The 22714-nt window shown below is 41.2% G+C and overlaps 1 protein-coding gene across 1 annotated transcript; it reads left to right on the top strand.

Moving 5' to 3' along the window:
* The first annotated feature begins 19521 nt into the window (after positions 1-19521).
* Positions 19522-22460, top strand: LOC138602077 (alpha-(1,3)-fucosyltransferase 7-like). The gene is made up of 2 exons (XM_069673465.1): positions 19522-19594; positions 21271-22460. Exons 1-2 carry the CDS (start codon positions 19592-19594, stop codon positions 22366-22368), a joined length of 1101 nt encoding a protein of 366 aa, XP_069529566.1. The 5' UTR covers positions 19522-19591; the 3' UTR covers positions 22369-22460.
* Positions 22461-22714: the final 254 nt, after the last annotated feature.

Here is a 22714-nt window from a genome sequence, read left to right as displayed (position 1 = left end):
TTGTTTTACTGCGTAATTATACCTGTCATGTCAATGTGTTGTATTACTGCGTCATTATACCCGTCATCCCAATGTGTCGTCTCACTGCGTCATTATACCCGTCATCTCAATGTGTCGACTCACTGCGTCATTATACCCGTCATCCCGATGTGTTGTCTTACTGCGTCATTATACCTGTCATCCCAATGTGTCGTCTCACTGCGTCATTATACACGTCATCTCAATGTGTTGTCTTACTGCGTCATTATACCCGTTATCCTGATGTGTTGTCTTAATGTGTCATTAGACCCGTCATCCTGATGCGTTGTCTTACTGCGTCAATATATCCGTCATCCTGATGTGTCATCTCACTGCGTCATTATACCTGTCATCTCGATAAGTTGTCTTACTGCGTCATTATAGTTGTCCTCTCGATGTGTTGTCTTACTGCGTCATTATACCTGTCGTCTCAATGTGTTGTCTCACTGCGACATTATACCTGTCATCCCGATGTGTTGTCTTACTGCGTCATTATACCTGTCATCTCAATGTGTTGTCTCACTGCGTCATGATACCCGTCATCCTGATGTGTTGTCTTACTACGTCATTACACCTGTCATCTCAATGTGTCGTCTCACTGCGTCATTATACCTGTCATCTCAATGTCTTGTCTCACTACTTCATTATACCCGTCATCCCCCTGTGTTGTCTCACTGCGTCATTATACCTGTCATCTCAATGTGTCGTCTCACTGCGTCATTATACCTGTCGTCTCAAAAAGTTGTTTTCCTGCGTAATTATACCTGTCATCTCAATGTGTTGTATTACTGCGTCATTATAGCTGTCATCCCGCTGTGTTGTCTCACTGCATCATTATACCCGTCATCTCAATGTGTCGTCTCACTGTTTCATTATACCTGTCATCTCAATGTGTCGTCTCACAGTGTCATTATACCTTTCATCTCAATGTGTTCTCACTGTGTCATTATACCTGTCATCTCAATGTGTTGTCTCACTGCGTCATTATACCTGTCATCTCAATGTGTTCTCACTGTGTCATTATACCTGTATTCTCAATGTGTTGTCTCACTGCGTCATTATACCCGTCATCTCAATGTGTAGTCTCACTGTGTCATTATACCTGTCATCTCAATGTGTCGTCTCACAGCGTCATTATACCTGTCTTCCTGATGTGTTGTCTTACTGCGTCATTATACCTGTCGTCCTGATGTGTCGTCTCACTGCGTCATTATACCTGTCATCTCAATGTGTTCTTACTGCGTCATTATACCTGTCGTCCTGATGTGTCGTCTCACTGCGTCATTATACCTGTCATCTCAATGTGTTGTCTCACTGCATCATTATAGTTGTCCTCTCGATGTGTTGTCTTACTGCGTCATTATACCTGTCATCTCAATGTGTTGTCTCACTGCGTCATTATACCCGTCATCCTGATGTGTTGTCTTACTGCGTCATTATACCCGTCATCCCGATGTGTTGTCTTACTGCGTCATTATACCTGTCATCTCAATGTGTTATCTCACTGCGTCATTATACCTGTCATCTCAATGTGTTGTCTCACTGCATCATTATAGTTGTCCTCTCGATGTGTTGTCTTACTGCGTCATTATACCTGTCATCTCAATGTGTTGTCTCACTGCGTCATTATACCTGTCATCTCAATGTGTTGTCTCACTGCGTCATTATACCCGTCATCCTGATGTGTTGTCTTACTGCGTCATTATACCCGTCATCCAGATGTATTGTCTCACTGCGTCATTATACCTGTTGTCTCACTGCGTCATTATACCTGTCATCTCAATGTGTCATCTCAATGTGTCGTCTCACAGCGTCATTATACCTGTCATCTCAAAAAGTTGTTTTCCTGCGTAATTATACCTGTCATCTCAATGTGTTGTATTACTGCGTCATTATAGCTGTCATCCCGCTGTGTTGTCTCACTGCATCATTATACCCGTCATCTCAATGTGTCGTCTCACTGTTTCATTATACCTGTCATCTCAATGTGTCGTCTCACAGTGTCATTATACCTTTCATCTCAATGTGTTCTCACTGTGTCATTATACCTGTCATCTCAATGTGTTGTCTCACTGCGTCATTATACCTGTCATCTCAATGTGTTCTCACTGTGTCATTATACCTGTATTCTCAATGTGTTGTCTCACTGCGTCATTATACCCGTCATCTCAATGTGTCGTCTCACTGTGTCATTATACCTGTCATCTCAATGTGTCGTCTCACAGCGTCATTATACCTGTCGTCTCGATGTGTTGTCTTACTGCGTCATTATACCTGTCGTCCTGATGTGTTGTCTCACTGCATCATTATACCTGTCATCTCAATGTGTCGTCTCACTGTTTCATTATACCTGTCATCTCAATGTGTCGTCTCACAGTGTCATTATACCTTTCATCTCAATGTGTTCTCACTGTGTCATTATACCTGTCATCTCAATGTGTTGTCTCACTGCGTCATTATACCTGTCATCTCAATGTGTTCTCACTGTGTCATTATACCTGTATTCTCAATGTGTTGTCTCACTGCGTCATTATACCCGTCATCTCAATGTGTCGTCTCACTGTGTCATTATACCTGTCATCTCAATGTGTCGTCTCACAGCGTCATTATACCTGTCGTCTCGATGTGTTGTCTTACTGCGTCATTATAGCTGTCATCCCGCTGTGTTGTCTCACTGCATCATTATACCTGTCATCTCAATGTGTCGTCTCACTGTTTCATTATACCTGTCATCTCAATGTGTCGTCTCACAGTGTCATTATACCTTTCATCTCAATGTGTTCTCACTGTGTCATTATACCTGTCATCTCAATGTGTTGTCTCACTGCGTCATTATACCTGTCATCTCAATGTGTTCTCACTGTGTCATTATACCTGTATTCTCAATGTGTTGTCTCACTGCGTCATTATACCCGTCATCTCAATGTGTCGTCTCACTGTGTCATTATACCTGTCATCTCAATGTGTCGTCTCACAGCGTCATTATACCTGTCGTCTCGATGTGTTGTCTTACTGCGTCATTATACCTGTCGTCCTGATGTGTTGTCTTACTGCGTCATTATACCCGTCGTCTCGATGTGTTGTCTTACTGTGTTATTATACCTGTCGTCCTGATGTGTTGTCTTACTGTGTCATTATACATATCGGCCTGTTGTGTAGTCTTACTGCGTCATTATACCTGTCGTCCTGATGTGTTGTCTTACTGCGTCATTATACCTGTCGTCTCTATGTGTTGTCTTACTGCGTCATTATACCTGTCGGCTCTATGTGTTGTCTTACTGCGTCCTGTTGTGTCGTCTTACTGCGTCATTATACCTGTCGTCCTGATGTGTTGTCTTACTGCGTCATTATACCCGTCGTCTCGATGTGTTGTCTTACTGCGTCATTATACCTGTCTTCCTGATGTGTTGTCTTACTGCGTCATTATACCTGTCGTCTCGATGTGTTGTCTTACTGCGTCATTATACCTGTCGTCCTGATGTGTTGTCTTACTGCTTCATTATACCTGTCATCCAGATGTGTTGTCTTACTGCATCATTATACCGGTCGTCCTGATGTGTAGTCTTACTGCTTCATTATACCTGTCGTCCTGATGTGTTTTCTTACTGCGTCATTATACCTGTCGTCTCTATGTGTTGTCTTACTGCGTCCTGTTGTGTCGTCTTACTGCGTCATTATACCTGTTGTCCTGATGTGTTGTCTTACTGCGTACTACTCTTTGGTAAGCAGCATGGAGTCCAGTGAAGATGTTTTCGTGTTTAGGTCTTTATTGTATATATTACTTATTCAGTTTGTTTATCAAACTCGGCGCTGACAAATTTGGAACGATGTTGGAGCGCTGCTCCAATGGAGATGGAGGTTTTGTGTTCCCATCACTGCCATTCGGAGCTAAGGCGATAATTACCCGGGTCTACTGCAGAGTCATTTGACCCGGGTCTGAATGCCGAATGGAAACTTTGCCACTAAGCTAAAAAGTTAGCGGGTGTTAGTGGGTTTTTTTAACCAGTGGGAAAGGGGCTTTCTTAAGTGTTGGGCAAGTTACTCGTGAAATGTAGTGAGCCAAGCCGCCAGTTACTCTACATTAAATTAAGGTTCACTAACCTTAAGCTAGCCCTTAAAGAAATGTAGCAAGCTAAGCTACGCGGCTAAAGTAGCTTGCTACTTTAATAGGGTGACCATTAGGGTTGCCACCCGTCCCTTAAAATACGGCATTGTCCCGCATTTGACAATTAAAGGGCGTGTCCCGTTTTGAATCAATACGGGACGGGGTTTGTCCCGGAGAGCCAGTGTGAAACAATTTTGTGCCCGCTAAACCTATGCAAATGACATAAAGACTCTGCCTCGTACTCAAACGCACCCCAAAGTGCACTGCAGAGCAAACAGCGTCTGTGTGCTCCGGAACCGTTTACGCGTACTTCAATGAGTCATGTTATGCAAACATTCGGGGCAAATTTGTCCCTTTTTCTGTGCCTCGTGGCAAAAAGCACCTAGTTCACAAACGCCAGCATGAACAGCAGGTGGTGGGAGCTGCGGTGCAGTATTATAAGGGCTGTCAGGCTCAGAGTTTCCAGTGATCATGATAACACCTCAACATCTTGTGCGATCACAAAAATGTATTTGCCTGTAAAAACAATCCGTTAATAATGTTTTGACGTTATTATTATAATCGGGAGACCAATCAGTCCGTGGCTGTGCGAGGCTCAACCGCAGTACACGGACACAGTTTGTCCACATGTCCGGAGCCGTTATGCAGGAAGGGGATTATTATATGGATGGACTATATACGCTGCTGCTACGCGCTTATTTTAAAAACATAAAGCTGCGTTACAGAGAGTAATACTAGTAAACACCTGTCGAGTCTGGACTTTACAGTAAGCTGTTCAAAGATTTGCCCCCTCCTCTCCCGTCTCCTCATCGATCTGTGCATGCAGTTGAGGTCCGTCAGTGTGAGCGCAGCACTGCACAGCAGAGAGTGGAGTGAATTACCCCCTATGTTTACCAGCTGTTCTGGTCGAAAGAACAAACATAACAAACAGGCAGACTTCTCGCGCAGACCTGTAACTTCTCTATACAACCAGGCCATTCCTTTCAGAAAGAGAGGCGCAATGCACGATACAACTTTCTCCACAGCTAAGGCCAATTTAAAATATTATTGCTTCTATTAATAGCAGAGAACACCAGCTTTGACTGACAGCGGCTTTTTCCAGGGGCGAATTTGTCCTTTAAGGTTGAGGTTTACAGTCGGATACGTAAGCATTTATTTCATACATGAATCAAAATATCGTGTCCATGTGAGGAAAAGAAACAACTATGATATGTTATGATTACCCAATCTGGAAAATTGCATCCTTAAATACTAATGGATTAACAGTAGGCTATATTAAAAAAAACTTAATGAATAAATAAATAGATTCACTTACCAATAATGAAAACTGTGTTTTACTTAAATAGTTTTCTAAGATTTCAAAATGTTTCTAGATATTTCTGTCTAGTTTCACTGTTTGGGTTGTGTGACTGCAAACAATTAAATATTTGAGCCAAAACTCGTGTTCACACCACCCTATACAATGATTCAATTTCATTAACAATTTCTTATCCTACTCCTCCCCTATCTGTTCAGCTTATTTCTAATGTCCACTGGTGATAAAGCACATCAAACTTGAAGTATGAATCTTAATACTTTCTTGAAACCATGTTTTAAGTTATGATTTACCACCACTGTCCCATCACCGGACCTGTGGTGGTCGTGGCCCCGAGGAACAGGCCCCCGCTGTGGTTGGCGTCCCTTATTTTTCTGCATGAAAGGTGGCAACCCTAGCAGTAGTGTCTCTTCTATGTGCTCCTTATCACAGTAACACACTTGAACAATGAGTACACTATCTTCAAAACACACAAACATATTCAAAATAATCCACACACTAACACTAGCAACCTTAATGCTCTAAATGTGTGTCTCATTAAGTCAAGCACAATTAAACAGCGCACAATATGTGTTGTAGCGGTGCAAATCACGTGTCTTCCTGTGCAAGCCACTGCAGAAACGGAAATTAGCTGCCTGCTTGCAGTATCTCAATTAACAGTCAAACGGTATAAATAATGTTTTTCACACACTCAAACTTGAGTCAGGATGCTAAGAGAACATCAATAAAACATGTCAGCAAACATATCTCATAGTTCAGGAGGATTAACACTCTTTTTTTTTTACCTGAAAAGGTGAGATATTAATAATGACGCACTGGCAGCAGGACCGAGAATGAGGCATCGTGGCGAGAGCTCCCCCTTTCGAAACTTGTAGACATGAATAATCAATCACAGATTTTTAATCTCAAAGAATCAACAAGTCGATCATGGATTTACTCCGGTCAGGTAGGAATATCTAAAACCTTGCAGGCATGATTAATCAACCACCGATTTCTCATTTCAAAGGATCAACCAGTTATCATGGATTAACTCATTACAGGTAGGTATATTTACACCTTTTTAAATGTTTTTGAAATCCATATTAACTGTTTTAAGCATTTTAACCCCTCTTGCACGATTTTTACATTTTTAACCATTTCCACTTCTTTTTCCATATGACTTCGTTTTTTAAAGACATTTTTACCTTTACCTGTTTTAAATACATTTTAAATAACAGTTTTAAATGCTTAATGAGCTTATTTACTCACAGAATCCATCAAAAAATGAAAAAAATTTCAATCTATCCCACTACCACGACGCTACGTGATTTGTAGCAGCGTTACTTGTGTTCTCTTGTAAAAAGCAATTTTTGTTTTACTGTTTGAGCCATAAACAAGATGTGTTTTGCTTGTGCTGTCAACATTTTACCTGAAGTATAGCCATCTTTCAAAAATGTAAATACCAAAGAGCAAGCATAGTAATTGCAACAAACAAACTTTGACCCTGCATGAACCTGGGCATGTGCAGGCCTTAGTGTCTGATCCAGCCTTACCATCAACAAATTACAAACACAATGAATGCATTCTTATTCTGTAGTCTACCCCCCTCGTGTGGTCTCTTAGTATACAACATTCATGAAAGCATAGCTGCAATTGTCACATGGATTTAAGCTGTAATTTAGGATTTAAATGGGACAAATGCAGTAAAGGCTGTTACACAGATCAGCTAGTCCTGTTTCTGTGTGTCTATAAAGTGTCTCTGGTGGTTGTTTGTTAAGATACAACATTATTTCAATGAATCGCAGCAAGTTTTATGTAAAATATGATCTAAAACTAGATGATTTAGAGCAAACAGGTAAATTTTTTACTAGATCACAGATTGTTAAACATCAATAATTTCACAAACTTATTTGTAAAATTGCTTTATAAGAAAAACATTCAATACTACTAATAAAATACAAACATCTTGTTTCTAAAGTTTAACAAGACTGACGGTGGTTTTGCTTGTTGTTCACAGCTGTGATGGGGCCAACCTGTTTGCACACTGAGCCATATGCCGTGAGGACAGGTGGCACAGAGCCACAACCCCTGCAGCCACACACACAGACAGCAGTGATGGAGCAGGCCTCCTCATCAACCCATGGGATGGATGCTCCCACCACACTGGTTGTAGATACGGTGGACCCCTCCTCGTCCCGATCAGGCAATACAGTAATGTGTCCTGTGGAATATATCTGGGTAATGCCGCCGACCACACACACAGGTGCGATGATGGAGCTTCAACACCTGCAGGACCCCTGCACTGTGCCTGTGTGCCCCCAATATCACCTGCCTCAAGTATATGAAGAGGTCCCTGCGTCCCTGCAGGCAGAAACAGCGTCCACCTCCTCTCAGGCTGCAGGAACATATTAACAGTCACTTTGTTTTTATGGAGGACGATGTATATTTAAAGTTTCCCTCCCCTTTGACTGTTGAGTGAAATGTAAATACAAAACATCACTCTGACTTTTTAACTTCTTTAAGTGTTTATTGTTGTGTAACTTTTCTTTCTGTGCTGCCAAACCATTCATTACATCATAATTTAACATATTATTATTCATTTTACATTCATATTTGTGTTGAAGGTTTTATTTGACACATTTCTTTTTTTATAATTTGAGATATTCATTCTTTTCTTTTTTTTAATGTTGTGGTTTTGCCAATATTTCTTTTTTTGGGACATAAAACAAAAGCAATGATTTATTATGTTTATTTTACCTTCTGTTCTGGAAGTAAATCCCCTTTAACCAGCTGATTATTGATATTTATTAAAGTTATAATCTCTAACATCTCAGTTTTGTTCTATTTGGCGGCCCCTTATGGCAATAAATGGCAAATACTGGTGCACACTTCCTAGATAACCAGGTGATCATGGCTGGCTCTATTAGTCACGGTTGTAACTTTTAATTTTCCTAGCTGACGGTTGCTTTCCTTTTTAGACTGTTTGCCTTCATCTGAGCATAAAATTTCTCTTTTTCTTTGGATTTTCCCTTATTTTTGAAGTTGTATCTGTAGTCATCGATCTTTTCTTTGTTTGTTCAGCCATAGTAGATTACTGTTTACTCGCAACACTTGCAGAGACCGGAAAAGCAGCTGCTTAGCTCCGCCTACCCTCTCTGGCAGACCAACCACTGCTGGGTGATGGAAAACGCGTCACTAACTGGCCGTTGCTTTTGATTTTTTCTGCGAATGTCGCCACAGACACCCAGTCCATAATAATACTATATACTGGTAATGCAAACGTTTTCATCAGTGCGCCATAGGCTCAATCACTATTGTCTTACCTCATTTGGCGATAGGTAGTGACTTAACAGACATTTATTTACTTGAAAATCTTCCAGATTATTACTTTAAGATACACAGATTTCTGATTAACACCTTTCTTGTGCAAATGTTTTCATACTGTTTGATTATTCTGTGTCAATACTCTTATATAATGTGCTTTCATTTTTTTGAAATTGTTTCTTCAAATGTGTTTTTTTAAAAGTGCAACATTTTATTGTAATAATGGTCAATTCTACACACCATATATGTACTAAAATGTGTGCAGTCTGTGTCATTATCAGACCCAAGTCCTACCCGTATAAGTGAGAGGTGTACATAGAGTATAAAGTTTATCATTATAAATATTATCTGATTATTGTTGTCTTTATTTCTATTCATCTCTCAATTGTGGTATTACACCTTATAAGACACTGAGCAGAGCATGTTAGGATTGTACTTTAGTAAAAACTTCCTCACTAACTGTCAGAAAGTAACGAGGAGGTTATAATGGTCCTGTAGATGTAGCATAAGTTCATGCAGAATTAGGCTTTAATATGTGCTGCATATTGACTAATAAGGAGCCAATATGCAAAGTAGCATATTCAATACAGTGCAAGTACTTAGAAATGGTGCTTAAGAAAGATACACTTGAGTAAATAGTTACAGTTAACTGCAGTGATTGGTGCTGCCCATGTTGGAACACATGAGAATGGAAGCATAGAATGGAAGCATAGAATGGAACACGCATCATAATAGAGACATTCTACAGAACTTTCTTAGTGAGCAGAGAGACCAGAGAGAGCTCAGTTCACCTCAAGACTTCAGCCAGAGAGCCACAGTCATACGGAGAGCGACAAACCTCGAGAACAAGCAAACAAAACCCAAACCTGAAGAGAATTTAAAGTCCAGCTAGAGAATTGTATCATCTGTAAACGTGTAAAGTGAGTATCTACTGGTTACTTTACTAAACTGAGATCTGCTGTCACACTTTGACATGCAGTCACAGACTTTAATGTAAATCTAGATGATATTACTCTGCACACACAGATCATTTTAGCTGAATATTTACGCTGAAGTTGTTGTTAGTTGTTTGTACGACAAAATCCTTCAAGCGGAGCACAAAGTTAAGCTCAGGCCTCGAGCTGAACTTGGTGACTGAAGACATTTTTACATCCTTTTCAGATGTCATGCCAAAATGTAACAAAAATACTACAAGTAAATTCAACTAAAAGTAAAGACGCACCATCAGAAACATGTAGAAGTTAATCAACATAATGAAGAGTGAGGGGCAGCTGTACTCATTTCAGAGAAGCCAATTATGAGTGATGAGTGAGAGTAAAGCATCAACATGTCCATACTCATCATATATTTGTGTGTAAAATGAATATTGTCAAAGTAACTCTAGCTGTCTCATAAAAGTAGCAGACTTCGATGAGTCCAAGTCATCCTTAAATATGTCGAATTAATGATGTGACTCCCTAAAGAAGCCTTTTTCTCTCACTGTGTGTGACAGGAGTCCTGTAACCACCAGACAGAACCAGATTCAGTCTTTCTTCTGGACGAGTTCAGAGACGACAAACACCTCTACCTTCAACATGAATCACCATGTAGAGTTTGACCAAGTGGTCGACGGCATGGAGTGGGTTTATCAGGTTTCCACTCTGGAGGAGACCATGTTAAATATGTTGGGCATCACAGCTGACTCTCCACCTCCCACATCTACTCCACCTCCGACTTTCCTTGATTGGGTTGAGGTCAACACCCACCCTCAGCCAGCACAAAGTCAGGATGGAGAGATTGATATCCAGGCCTCCTTGGAAACTTATCTGGATCAGTTAGACCCGCAGGGCCCATGGGCCAGTCCCCGCTCCTGTCTTGAATTACTTTGCGAAGAGGACATCATGGAGCCCGATGGGGTTGAGGTCAACACCCACCCTCAGCCAGCACAAAGTCAGGATGGCGAGATTGAGGTCCACGCCTCCTTTGAAGCTGATTTAGATCAGTTCGACCCGCAGGGCCCATGGGGCAGTCCCTGCTCCTTTCTTAAATTACTTTGCGAAGAGGACATCATGGAGCCCGATGGGGTTGAGGTCAACACCGCCCCTCAGCCAGCACAAAGTCAGGATGGAGAGATTGAGGTCCACGCCTCCTTCGGAACTTATTTGGATCAGTTCAACCCGCAGGGCCCATGGGCCAGTTCCCGCTCCTTTCTTCAATTACTTTGCGAAGAAGACATCATGGAGCCCGATGGGGTTGAGGTCAACACCCACCCTCAGCCAGCACAAAGTCAGGATGGAGAGATTGAGGTCCACGCCTCCTTCGAAGCTGATTTCGATCAGTTCGACCCGCAGGGCCCATGTCGGGATGATGAGCACAACCAGGAGCAGGTAAGATACCAAGTACAGGTTCAAATAGGAGCAAACATCATTTCCTGGTTTTAGAGACCAGGTCAAGCTGGTTTAGAGAAACCTGGATGTGCTGCCTATAGAGTGTTTCAGTAGAAACATGTAAACAGCTTATCCAGGTGTTTGGACATGATTGGTTGGTACAGAACAAAGTGGCTGAATTGTTAAAGTTCGAGTTTCAGCCTCAGTCTTATCATGCTATTACGGGGAGCGAATGCCATTATGGTATATAAATAACCAGTTTACAATGTAAACATCCTGAATCACATCATAACCAGGATAAGGCTCAGAACCAGGAAACTAATGAGCATGTAAACACAGTAAATGGTGGATACTTTAGGCCAGTGGTAATATAACCTCTAGAGGTACTTTGGAGAACAGCAGGGGGTACTTGAGATGCAAAAAATATCAGTCATGCATGCTAAAATAATGACATCAATATAAGTTCTATGATCTACATTTAAGTTTAATAAAACACATCTCATTCAGAATATTACTATTTTTCTATTGCATGAAATAAATACACTATAATAAATTCAATAAAAAGGTAAATGTCAGTTAAATGACACATTATATTTATTATTCCTCTCTTCAACACAAAGTTAACTGCTGCATCAAAAGAAAGTTTGTTTGTTTGTTGTGCTGTTTACATTTGTGTGAAGTCAGATTAGATATTAAATAAATGAAAAACAAGTAAAAAACACAGAATAACCAGAATTCCTGTGCATTTTAGAAAGAAGTCTTATAAAGCAGATATCCATCATTGTATTTTTATGTGTTCTGTATCAGTTTACAGTAAAGATTGTCTTTCTTTATAACATTATGGCTGCTTCACCCCCATCTCTGTCTCTTGCCACAGGAACTGCCCTGTGACTTGCCTGAAGATGAAGCTCCCACAACGTCAGCAGCAGCCGCCGTCAGTCAGCCTGCTGCTGCTGCTCCTCCTCCACAACCAGTAAGACCCCAGTTCAAATCTTATACTTAAACCATTCTGTCCACTGGTTTTATAGATTTTAGAGAAGAATTAGAGAAGAATATCAGTCACAGCTGAAGAGAACAAACAGACAAACACTGACTTTGTTCTACAGTTCAAAACCCCAATAGAAAAATGGCACATTTTAGGATGAGTTCAACATGAGGTGGCTCTGTACACTCTTATCTTATATATGAAAAGATTTTAGATGAATCTGTGGGTGAGAGGGTTTCTGTTGTTTCAGTACAACCTACATTTACACTTTATTGCAGCTTAATTAGATTACTATACGAGCAACTTTCTTGAAGTTTTGGAGCCCCAAACCAAATTTTAATGTTTAAAAATCTAAAACATAGTTAAAAAACAGGTAGTTTTTCACAGCAAGTCGGAGTTGAAGCTAAACGTCTGTTTTCATATGAATTCACTCTTGACCTCCGTGACCCTCAGCACTGGGGCCACTGCTGACACCTGGTGGACAGATGCCACCATTGCAGCTCTTCTCATCCCCTGTTCTCTGTGTGTGTATTTGCGTTTCCAGTTGAACGTGGAGCCAGTGACGCTCCCTGAGGGCTTTCTGCAGAACCTGCGACCTGTCGGAGTGCTGTAAGTAACACAAACATGAACGCACACAAACACAGGAGCGAACACGGCGACTGTGTGTGTCAGCACACTCACAAACACACTCTTTCTGTCAACTCATGTTTGTATCTGCCTCTCTAGTAATGGACAAGTGTTGTACGAGATTCCAGCAGCAGACTTCCCTGCCTCTGTCTGCGCTGCTCCTGTTGTCAACACCTCCAAGTCAAGGTAAGTTAATAGTGAAAATGTAACGGACTTTTATTTTGAAAGGCTCAGGATCTGCAGACTATAATCAAATTACAAATCGTCCCATATTTATTTCTTTTCTTAAAGTGCCGTTTTAATTTGAAGTGTCTGTCACTATTACAGAAATATTTGTCTAATTTAATAGGTTTTAATTTGCATATATAATTTGTTTTATATGATGTATCTTCAAAATAAAATACCTCTTTCCTCACACTTTGACAGAGTGATAACACAAGCTCTCATCCTGTTGTTTCCCCTCCAGAAAGAGACGGCGTGAAGAAACACAGCACAGCGACAGGCCATACATAAAGAAGCCTCCTAACGCCTTCATGCTCTTTATGAGGGAGCAGAGGCCGAACGTGGCGGCTGAAATCCTCCAAAGAGGAAACGCAGTTGTTAATGCCTTCCTGGGACAGAGGGTACGTGTGTAAAAAAACATCTACATTTCCTATTTTAACATATTAACAGTGATTTGTGCTTTTAATTTATTGTCCAATGGCAGGCAAACAAATCATGTTACCTGTCAGTGTGTGTTTTTGCTTTCTGACCGCGTGTTGTCGTCCGTCCACAGTGGAACTCTCTGACGCAGGAGGAGCAGGCCGCGTATTACGAGCTGGCCGAGGAGGAAAGACGTCTTCACAGTCTGCTGTATCCCGAGTGGTCCAGCAGTGATAACTATGTAAGTACACCCTGCTCAGATATAAGTCACACATGTTTACATCAGTACACACATACCCACATCACAGCTGGTAAAAAAGATGTTTCAATACCAAGCATGCAGGGCTAATAAATCATGTTATTGGATCAGTGAATAGGCTGACATACTCACCTGTAACTTACCCTGTGGACGTATCAGAGGCATTTCTGATACTGGTATCTGTATTTTAACAACTCTACATGAAACACAGTCATGATGCTCAATGTGTTTTTGTTGTTTAGGGCAAAAAGAGGAAGAGGGCGAGGAAGAGCGCTTCCACCAGGACTGAAGGTACGACATTATTTCTATGTAAACATGAAGCTCTCAATCATCTTGTTTTTGATCATGAAAACTTTCATGATCAAAAACAAGATGATTGAGAGCTTCATGTTTTACTAGATCACAGATTATTAAACAACGTAATATTACTAATATAAGTTTAAGGAGACTGACGGAGGTTTTGTTTGCTGTTTACAGCTGTGATGGGGCCTTCCAGGGCGCACACTGAGCCATGTGCCGTGCAGACAGGTGGCACAGAGCCACAACCCCTGCAGCCAGTCCTGCAGCTGCCACACACACAGACAGCAGTGATGGAGCAGGCCTCCTCATCAACCCAGGGGATGGATGCTCCCACCACACTGGTTGTAGATACGGTGAACCCCTCCTCGTCCCGATCAGGCGATACAGTAATGCGTCCTGTGGAATATGTCTGGATATTCCCGCCGACCACACACAGGTGCGATGATGGAGCTTCAACACCTGAGGACTGTCCTGGTGCAGCTTTCATACATGTAGGACCCCTGCACTGTGCCTGTTAGCCCCCAATGTCACCTGCCTCAAGTATATGAAGAGGTCCCTGCGTCCCTGCAGGCAGAAACAGCGTCCACCTCCTCTCAGGCTGCAGGAACATATTAACAGTCACTTTGTTTTTATGGAGGACGATGTATATTTAAAGTTTCCCTCCTCTTTGACTGTTGAGTGAAATGGAAACAAACATCACTCTGACTTTTTAACTTCTTTAAGTGTTTATTGTTGTGTAACTTTTCTTTCTGTGCTGTCATACAGCAAAAATGTAAATAAATCTGTTCACTTGATATATATTGGTTACTTCATTTTGTAACTGTAGTTCACTCTCCAGCTTCTGAGAGCATCAGCAGGACCACAGCTATTTTTAAAAAGCGAAAGCTTATTAAAATTCTGTTCATATCTATAATCCATGGATATCTAATGTGACACCTGACATGTCTTCAGACGAGGGCTACTCACTTTATTACAATGTCTAAGCATATTTTAAGTGCTGGAAATAAGTGAAGTGCTACTCAAGTACTTCTTTGTGGCTGCATACAGTAAAATATATCAGTAAGTCTTAACAATGAAAAATATACAGTAAGGTAGAAAACAAGAAAAGTGCAATGCAAACAACACAAACACAGGCCCTCTACGTCCGAACCAAAGACCAGGATTCAAACCAGAAGCAATGTTACAATGTTACAATTTCATTTAGCAGACGCTTTTGTCCAAAGCGACGTACATCTGAGAGTTCATACAACACAAGCAACGATCAAGACAGGAGGGAACGAAGTCAGTAAGAGCCAACAAACAGCTACAAGTGTGATCGGACACAAGTGCAGACAGGCAGTGCACAGGGGGGTTTTTTGTTGTTGTTTTTTCAACAAGGTCTATATAAAGATATGTTCATAAAGAGCTGGGTCTTTAGCTTCTTCTTAATATAACACAATTCATAATACACATAAATCCTTAATATAAAAAATATAGAAACACAGCAATTAATCATTTTTCATGCACAAATGCCACGTGAGAACGTCCCACTCTTCTGTCCTACATTATAGAGAATAATAACAATAACTTAGTGCTGACAAACATAGAATTACCTCGACATTATTTTAAGATAATTGTCCAAATAAAGTATTTCTGATTCATTTGTGAATTATGCATTAAGGCATTTCATCCACAAGAGGGCAGCATAGGCTCTCCTGCAACTTTAAACAGCTAACGGCACAGTTTGTTTACACGTGTCAATGTTTGAACTGCATTTGTCAAGTGGAGATAAGTTGCTCTTCTGTTGATCTAAGAATTAAGATCAATAATAAGCAAGCAATAGGAGGAGCATAGGAAGATGTTTAAAGGGGGAAAAGATAGAAAAAAATCATCCCATCAATCCCAACAATTCTGTTTATGACAGATGGGAGAAGGATTAAGCACCAGTGTATTCATTTCTTTTACAGGGATTCAGTGTTTTATTGGTGCAACTTAAAGCAATCATCTCGAAGTTCTCAGTTTCGTTCTGTTTGGCGGCACCTAATGGCGATAAAAAGCAATTGCAGGCGCATATCAAAAGGCCTATCAAAACACTACACACATGCTAAGTCGCTAACTCTATTTAAGGTGGTCACACATAAACTACAATGTGTCTTGGGGCATTATTGTGTAAACAATTTGCCTGCCTTAATCCAGTCACACTCTCTAACATTAGCATCACCATCTGATCAGAATACTTCACTACAACTCGTCCATCAGTCACTACATGGCAGCTACTTTGTTTTCTCAGGTTATTCATCATTTCTAACTACAACAATTATATTTACACGTTTTATATTTTATTATAATTATGTTTATACATATATACTGTAGTTTATTTTTATAGTATACAGTATAAATATACTTTGGAACATATATTTGTACATATTGTTTTCATCTTGCTGTATTTCACTTTACTTATATCCTCAACCATATCAGCTTGCTACACACTGTGTGTGTATTTAACTTAATGTGCAATTTTTCTGTGGAAAAACTGCACCATCTGTTGATAAGTGAAAGGTGTACATTTTTATTATCAATATCATTATTGTGTTTTCCTAAGAACACTTGTTTTACCCTTGTCCTTTACTTGGAGCTGTTGTAACAAGTGCATTTCCCCCAGTGGGAATGTTATTATATTTTTAATTCAGTTCAAATTGAATTGAATTCAGTTCAATTCAATTTAGTTCATTGGTGACTCTTAGATTGTCCGTAGGTGTGAGCGTGAAAGGTTGTCTGTCTCTGTGTGTCAGCCCTGTGATTGACAGGCGACCTGTCTAGGGTGTACCCCTGCCTCTCGCCCAATGTCGGCTGGGATAGGCCCCAGCCCTCCTGCGACCCTGAACAGGATAAGCGGTATAAATAATGGATGGATGGATGGATAGCGATTTATCAGTTGAATCTACAGCTCCCCTCAGCTTTAGTGCGCTTTATAAAGAAGTTCAGTTTTTGTCAAGCTGTCAAGCCAATTTAGCGAGACATGTGGGTCATACAAGTTCAAAAGATTGACAAGGTTGATTAAATAAACATGCTCTGAACGACTTTTCTGACCATCTGGATGAAGAAAATATTCCATCTGTGCAATTCCTAAAAAATTTTAGACATTGTCCAAGTACTGCCCGTTTCTGCAACTTTACAACAGGTGGCATCCCACCGGCTTCCAGGATAGGAAACAATTTACTTACTTAGTCAACTCTCATATTGTCATTTTCAGCTGCAGAACTAAAAGGCAGCTTTCAGTGATAAAGCTTTTAACCTCACTTTACACAACGCATCAAATGGCAGGCAGACAAAGTTTGTGAGTAGCTAATAATCATAGTGGAGTATTCAGCAGCTGAAGAGCCAGACATAAAGAGCTTTAATTAGGTTCAATGGGTTTTTTGATGGCTTTCTTTACTAGCTGCTTTGCAGATTGTATTTAGTGGTTAACACTGTTGCCTCAGCTAGAACGTTTCTGGTTCAAATCCCGGTTCGGACGAAGTATATGGAATTTGCATGTTCTCTCTGTGCATGCGTGGTTTCCCTCTGGGTACTCCGGCGTCCTCCCACAGTCCAAAGACATGCTCGTTAGGTTCATTGGTGGTGACTCTGAAATAGATGTGAGTGTGAGCATGAAAGGCTGTCTGTCTCTATGTGTCAGCTCTGTGATTGACAGGTGATCAGTTCAGGGTGTACCCCGCCTCTCGCCCAATGACAGCTGGGATAGGCTCCGACCCCTCCTGTACATGTGATTCTACAGTTGGTCATTCTGCATGATGAATACTTTTACTCTACTTAGTAAGATTTCTTTTGCAGGACTTCTGCTTTCGAAGTAAACCTTTCGCCCAAATATTGCAACTTTTACTTCAGGAACTGCACAGTGCAGTGAACTGTCTTTGCCTGGTTAATACTAATTTCTTTGTATGAATGGAAAATAATAAACTCTCTTACTCAAAAACATCCTGTCTTTCTGCTGAGCATCTAGTTCTGACACCCAGATTTGAGTTAATAAAAACATTTCCTTTGCCTTCAGTGATGACTCACCTTGTGCAATCCCCTTCTTATTTCAACATCATGTTCAACATTTCCTCTTTTCCCATCAGTGCACACATGCAGCACACTCCTCCTGGTTGCGCTCAGTTGCTCCTGCAGAGAAACAAGATCAGGAGGCAGAAGTGCTACTTATATCACATTTACTTGAAAGCCTAAGATGTGGAAGGAAGGACTAAGATGCTCGGAGCTTGTAACGCGATGCTGCTGATATCAGTCAGAGAGCCACACCTCAGCTTCTTTGAAAAGGGTGCTAAACCATCAGGTTCCTGCAAGCCGCAACCAGCTTCTGTGATGACGGAGGATAGAGAGCAGACTCCTCTTTAGATCAGGTTAGTGTCTTCTTTTGTATTCTATTGATGACAAAAAAACACAAAATGAGCTGCTGTAGGTCAAAGATTTTAGCTTCCTTATCTCCAGGGTCGACTCAAGCCTTTTTGGTGCCTTAGACCAGATTTGGAGCCTTTCCTTAATATCTGTACTACCCCACAACCATCGAGATCAGTTATAGCAGAACTCTTAGTGACAGCTAATAGTCTCACATGCCTCCATGGTAGGTGTAAAACATGTTAAGTAGATGTAGCGTGACAGTGTGGTGGGATTTTAGGGTCTTTATGTGAGGGCTGGGGGATCTGCCCCTGGGAGAACCTCTGTTTTAATGCTATGTTACACATCCTTAACATCTCAATAAATATTATAGTACAGGTCTAAGTCATTCCTATTGTAATATTAAAATGTTTTTCCTTCATTCATACACATTTCTGGACATAGTTCATGCAGTGTAGTGTCTTCACCACTCACCTCTCATCATCTGCCGCTTTCCCTCTCTTCCATCTGTGTCACATTAAAGTATGATGTGGTATTTCTCATGTGTGGCACGCTAGCTAAACAGCAGCACCTACTGTCATAAAAAACAGTTATTTTAAGTTGTTTCAGACTTCTTTTGACTCTTCCTTTTCTTTTGGAACAAGCTAAATAAATAGAGTTGTGTTTTTTCAAACTGGACCTGAACGCCCCTTCATGTCTCCTCTCTTTCAAACTTGTAGCTTGTGTCGGAGGAAGCGGTTAGCAGTAGGTTTAAATTTAATATTATAATCAGGGCTACACCGGCAAAACATCTGAGGCTCAAGCCAGCATTCTGCAGAACGTGGCACCCATATGCAACCGCCTATATCGCCCATGCCTTGGTGTGGTTATCCTACTGCTGTAAATGGTACATTACATTCAGGGTTGAACATTAGCAGGTGAGACATTTCTACCTTCCTACACTCTTAAACTGCCAATGAGGAGAACAGCACTGCCAACATAAATCTTTCACCACATCCTGTTGAGAGTTTGTAACTCTGAGCAAAAGCTATGGAGGCTCTGAAAGGACAGTTTTTAGGGGGGGGAAAGTCATAACCTCTGCTTGCACATATACTTGTATTATGTTTCTTGCTGCCTAAATATAACAATAATCTCCTCATTTAAGCAGCAGGGCCTGGGGACTAAAACATCCTCTCAACAATGAGGGAATGATAATGTATGCTCTTCTTTTTGTCTTTAAAGGAAAGACAGGAAGCTCACAGAAGTTTCTCTTGAGTGATGGTTTTGTCCTCTTCGTACTGGCTGAATCGGGTACCTGATGGTGAGTCATTAATCAATTCATTATGGCCCAATGAAGCTCTTTCTTCAGTTCTTTTAGAGCTATTACTTATTATACACAGCTCTGTTGTCTTCACAGACAGCCTTCTTGTAACTATATATTAATTAATTTAGTGTTTTTAATTTAAACCCCAAAGCAACAAATCATAACAGTCATGACTGCCACACCCAGAATCCCCCCTTTGAGATGGTGTCTTGTTTTTCTTCTTTATGCCCGCCAGCTGCCATCCTGTTTAAAATGCATGTTGTCCCTGACTATGTAGGGCTACTTCTCTTGTATTCATAGATAATTATTGCAGCAGACATGATTGCAAATTAAATTAATTTGTAAAGGTAGACAGTAGCTAGGAACTTGGCTTGGGAACCAGAGGGTGGACGTTTAAAGTCCCGGTACAGACCAAGCAAGGAATTGGGGCTGGTAGCTGGAGAGGTTTCGGTTCCTTCGCTGGGAACTGTTGAGGTGCCGTCGAGCAAGGTACTGAATCCCCAACTGCTCGGGGCGCATGTCCATGTGCAGGCCCCTCACTCTGATATCTCCCTATTAATGCATGTCCATAGGGTCTTGTTTGTGCATGTGTGTATTTCAGGCCCATGTGTGAAAAACACACTGATAAAATTGAATTTCCCCTCTGGGATTTATAAAGCATATCCTAAAATTGAGATTTAGAGCTTAGATATCTCAAACATAATGCTTAAAGGATGTCCAGAATCGGCTCTGTCAGTATCATCTTTCATTAGGAGGACAGGCTGATGTTATTAATATTTTCCACAGTATATTGTGTCTAAAGTCTCAAATGTTAAAGTTACTCATCCTGATTTGCTATTTAACAGAAAGTAAGGTATGTTCTATGACAGCCATTCCCAACCTGTGTGCCGGGGACCCCTGGTGGGCTGCAAGGATATTGCAAGTGGGCCACCAAATTATTAGTTTTAAAAAAATGATTTTTTGTTATTTTTAAAAAGTTTTAAATACTTGATTTTTAAAACATTTAACATTTTTAACACATTTTACTGTTATTTAATTTGTAATTAATTATTCATTAATTAGCCTATTGCAGACAGCCCCTCACTTTTAGTATCTGATTTCTGTGTGGTGTTGATGGACAGCTGCTTTTATAAAAAGTGCTCTGAGAAGGTATTATTTGGTCTCCATATTGATGATGGTTGGACGTGGGCTGCGAACATTTTTTAGATTTTCAATGGGCCATAAGTCAGAAAAGGTTGGGAACCGCTGTTCTATGAAATGAATAAAGTATAAGTGAGTAAAATCATTACGTCTAGTGTATAAAGGTTCAAACCAGAGGGTAGCCGTGGTGGAGTTAACGTCCCCTACACCGCCAGAGCTTCTAGAGGTTGGTCTTGAAAGAGTGAGTCAGGTTCTACCTGTCTCTACCTGTGCAGTCTAGACTAGCTTGACATGTAAAGTGTCATGAGACTACTTTTGTTGTGATTTGGTGGCATATAAATAAAAATTGATAGATTTTTATGTCAGAAATATAAGGAAACTAATTGATGAGTGACACAGTATAAAGAGCTGATCCAAACTTCAAGCTAAAACATAAAATAAATCATTCATATGGTCACTAAACATCGGCTTAAAAGGGCCACAAACATCATTGCTTCTTTATAATTCTGCTTCTCGCTTCCTTTTTGCGACAGGGGTGTGCTAACACTACAAAGCTCAAGCTCAGCTCCATGAAGAGGAGCCTCCTCCTCCTCCTCTCCTTTCTCTGTGTGTTACCGCTTTGTCTTCTCAACGGATGGCCGAGGGGATTCCAGGCCCTGACAGCCATAAATCCCTCCGCCTCCACCAACCCGATCCGCAGCAGCAAAAACGTGACTGTCCTGCTGTGGTACTGGCCCTTTGGCAGGTCGTTCCGCCTAAGGGGCGACGTGTGCTGGGACCTCTTCGGCATCCCTCGCTGCAGACTGGCGGACAAACGGTCCATGTTTTCTTCGGCAGATGTGGTGGTGTTCCATAACAGAGAGCTGGTAGAAGGCCGCCAGAAGCTGCCCGTTGACCTTCCACGTCCGCAGGGCCAGAGGTGGGCCTGGATGTCCCTGGAGGCTCCTGTGTACAATGGAAACTTGAGGCAGTTTGCTAATCACTTCAACATGACCATAACCTTCAGGAGGGATGCTGATGTCACTGTACCCTACGGCGAGCTGCTGCCGAAAGCGGATGAAGGTAAACTTGTAGAAGACGTCCCTCAGGATAAGAGCTCTCTGGTCTGTTGGGTCATCAGCAACTACAAAAGCCAGCACAACAGAAGCAAAGTGTACAAGGAGCTCAGCGAGACCGTTCCTGTGAAGGTTTACGGCCGCTGGACAAAGAGACCCCTCACCTCTAGAGCCCTCTTAGCTACAATATCACACTGCTATTTCTATTTGGCGTTTGAGAACTCGGTCGGTAAAGATTACATCACGGAGAAGCTGTGGAGGAACGCTTACCAAGGCGGCGCAGTGCCTGTCGTCATGGGGCCGTCACGAGATGACTACAAAGCTGTGGCTCCTCCTAATTCTTTCATCCACGTTGATGAGTTTAAATCTGTAAAAGACTTAGGGAAGTATCTACAACAGGTTGCAGAGGATAACAAACGCTACAGTGAATATTTCACCTGGAAACATGAGTGGAAAGTGAAGCTGTCCACAGACTGGAAGGAGAGACTGTGTAAGATCTGCTCACAGTACCACAGTTTACCTCAGCACAAAGTTTACTCTGACCTGGAGGCCTGGGTCAATGCTAGTAGCACTTGAGCGTGGATTGTTGCAGTTAATTTTTCACTGTTAGCTTAAAGATTTTATCACATTTTGTCAGTTTTAGTGTTAATGCTGTGACAAGAAATACATCTGCAAAGAAAGCATTTTTGATTTTGAAAAGGACACTGTGGGAACATGTATTCTGATGCGCACAAGTCACACAACTTACACGCTCTAACTACGTCATACTTCAAAAAATAACTGAGTGGATTAAATCCACAGCACTTTAAACTAAGCATCTCTCTGAAAAGAAAACAGTTATTTTGGGAAGCATGTTTATTTGCTCTGATAGGAGAAGGATGAAAAGATTGATACCACTCTACAAAGCTACAGTCAGCAGCTA

The sequence above is a fragment of the Semicossyphus pulcher genome, unplaced genomic scaffold (genome assembly GCF_022749685.1).
Source record: "Semicossyphus pulcher isolate SPU_LCO1_2020_fin unplaced genomic scaffold, fSemPul1.0.p SCAF_22, whole genome shotgun sequence".
Lineage (NCBI taxonomy): Eukaryota > Metazoa > Chordata > Actinopteri > Labriformes > Labridae > Semicossyphus > Semicossyphus pulcher.
This window is presented reverse-complemented; position numbering and strand designations above follow the sequence as displayed.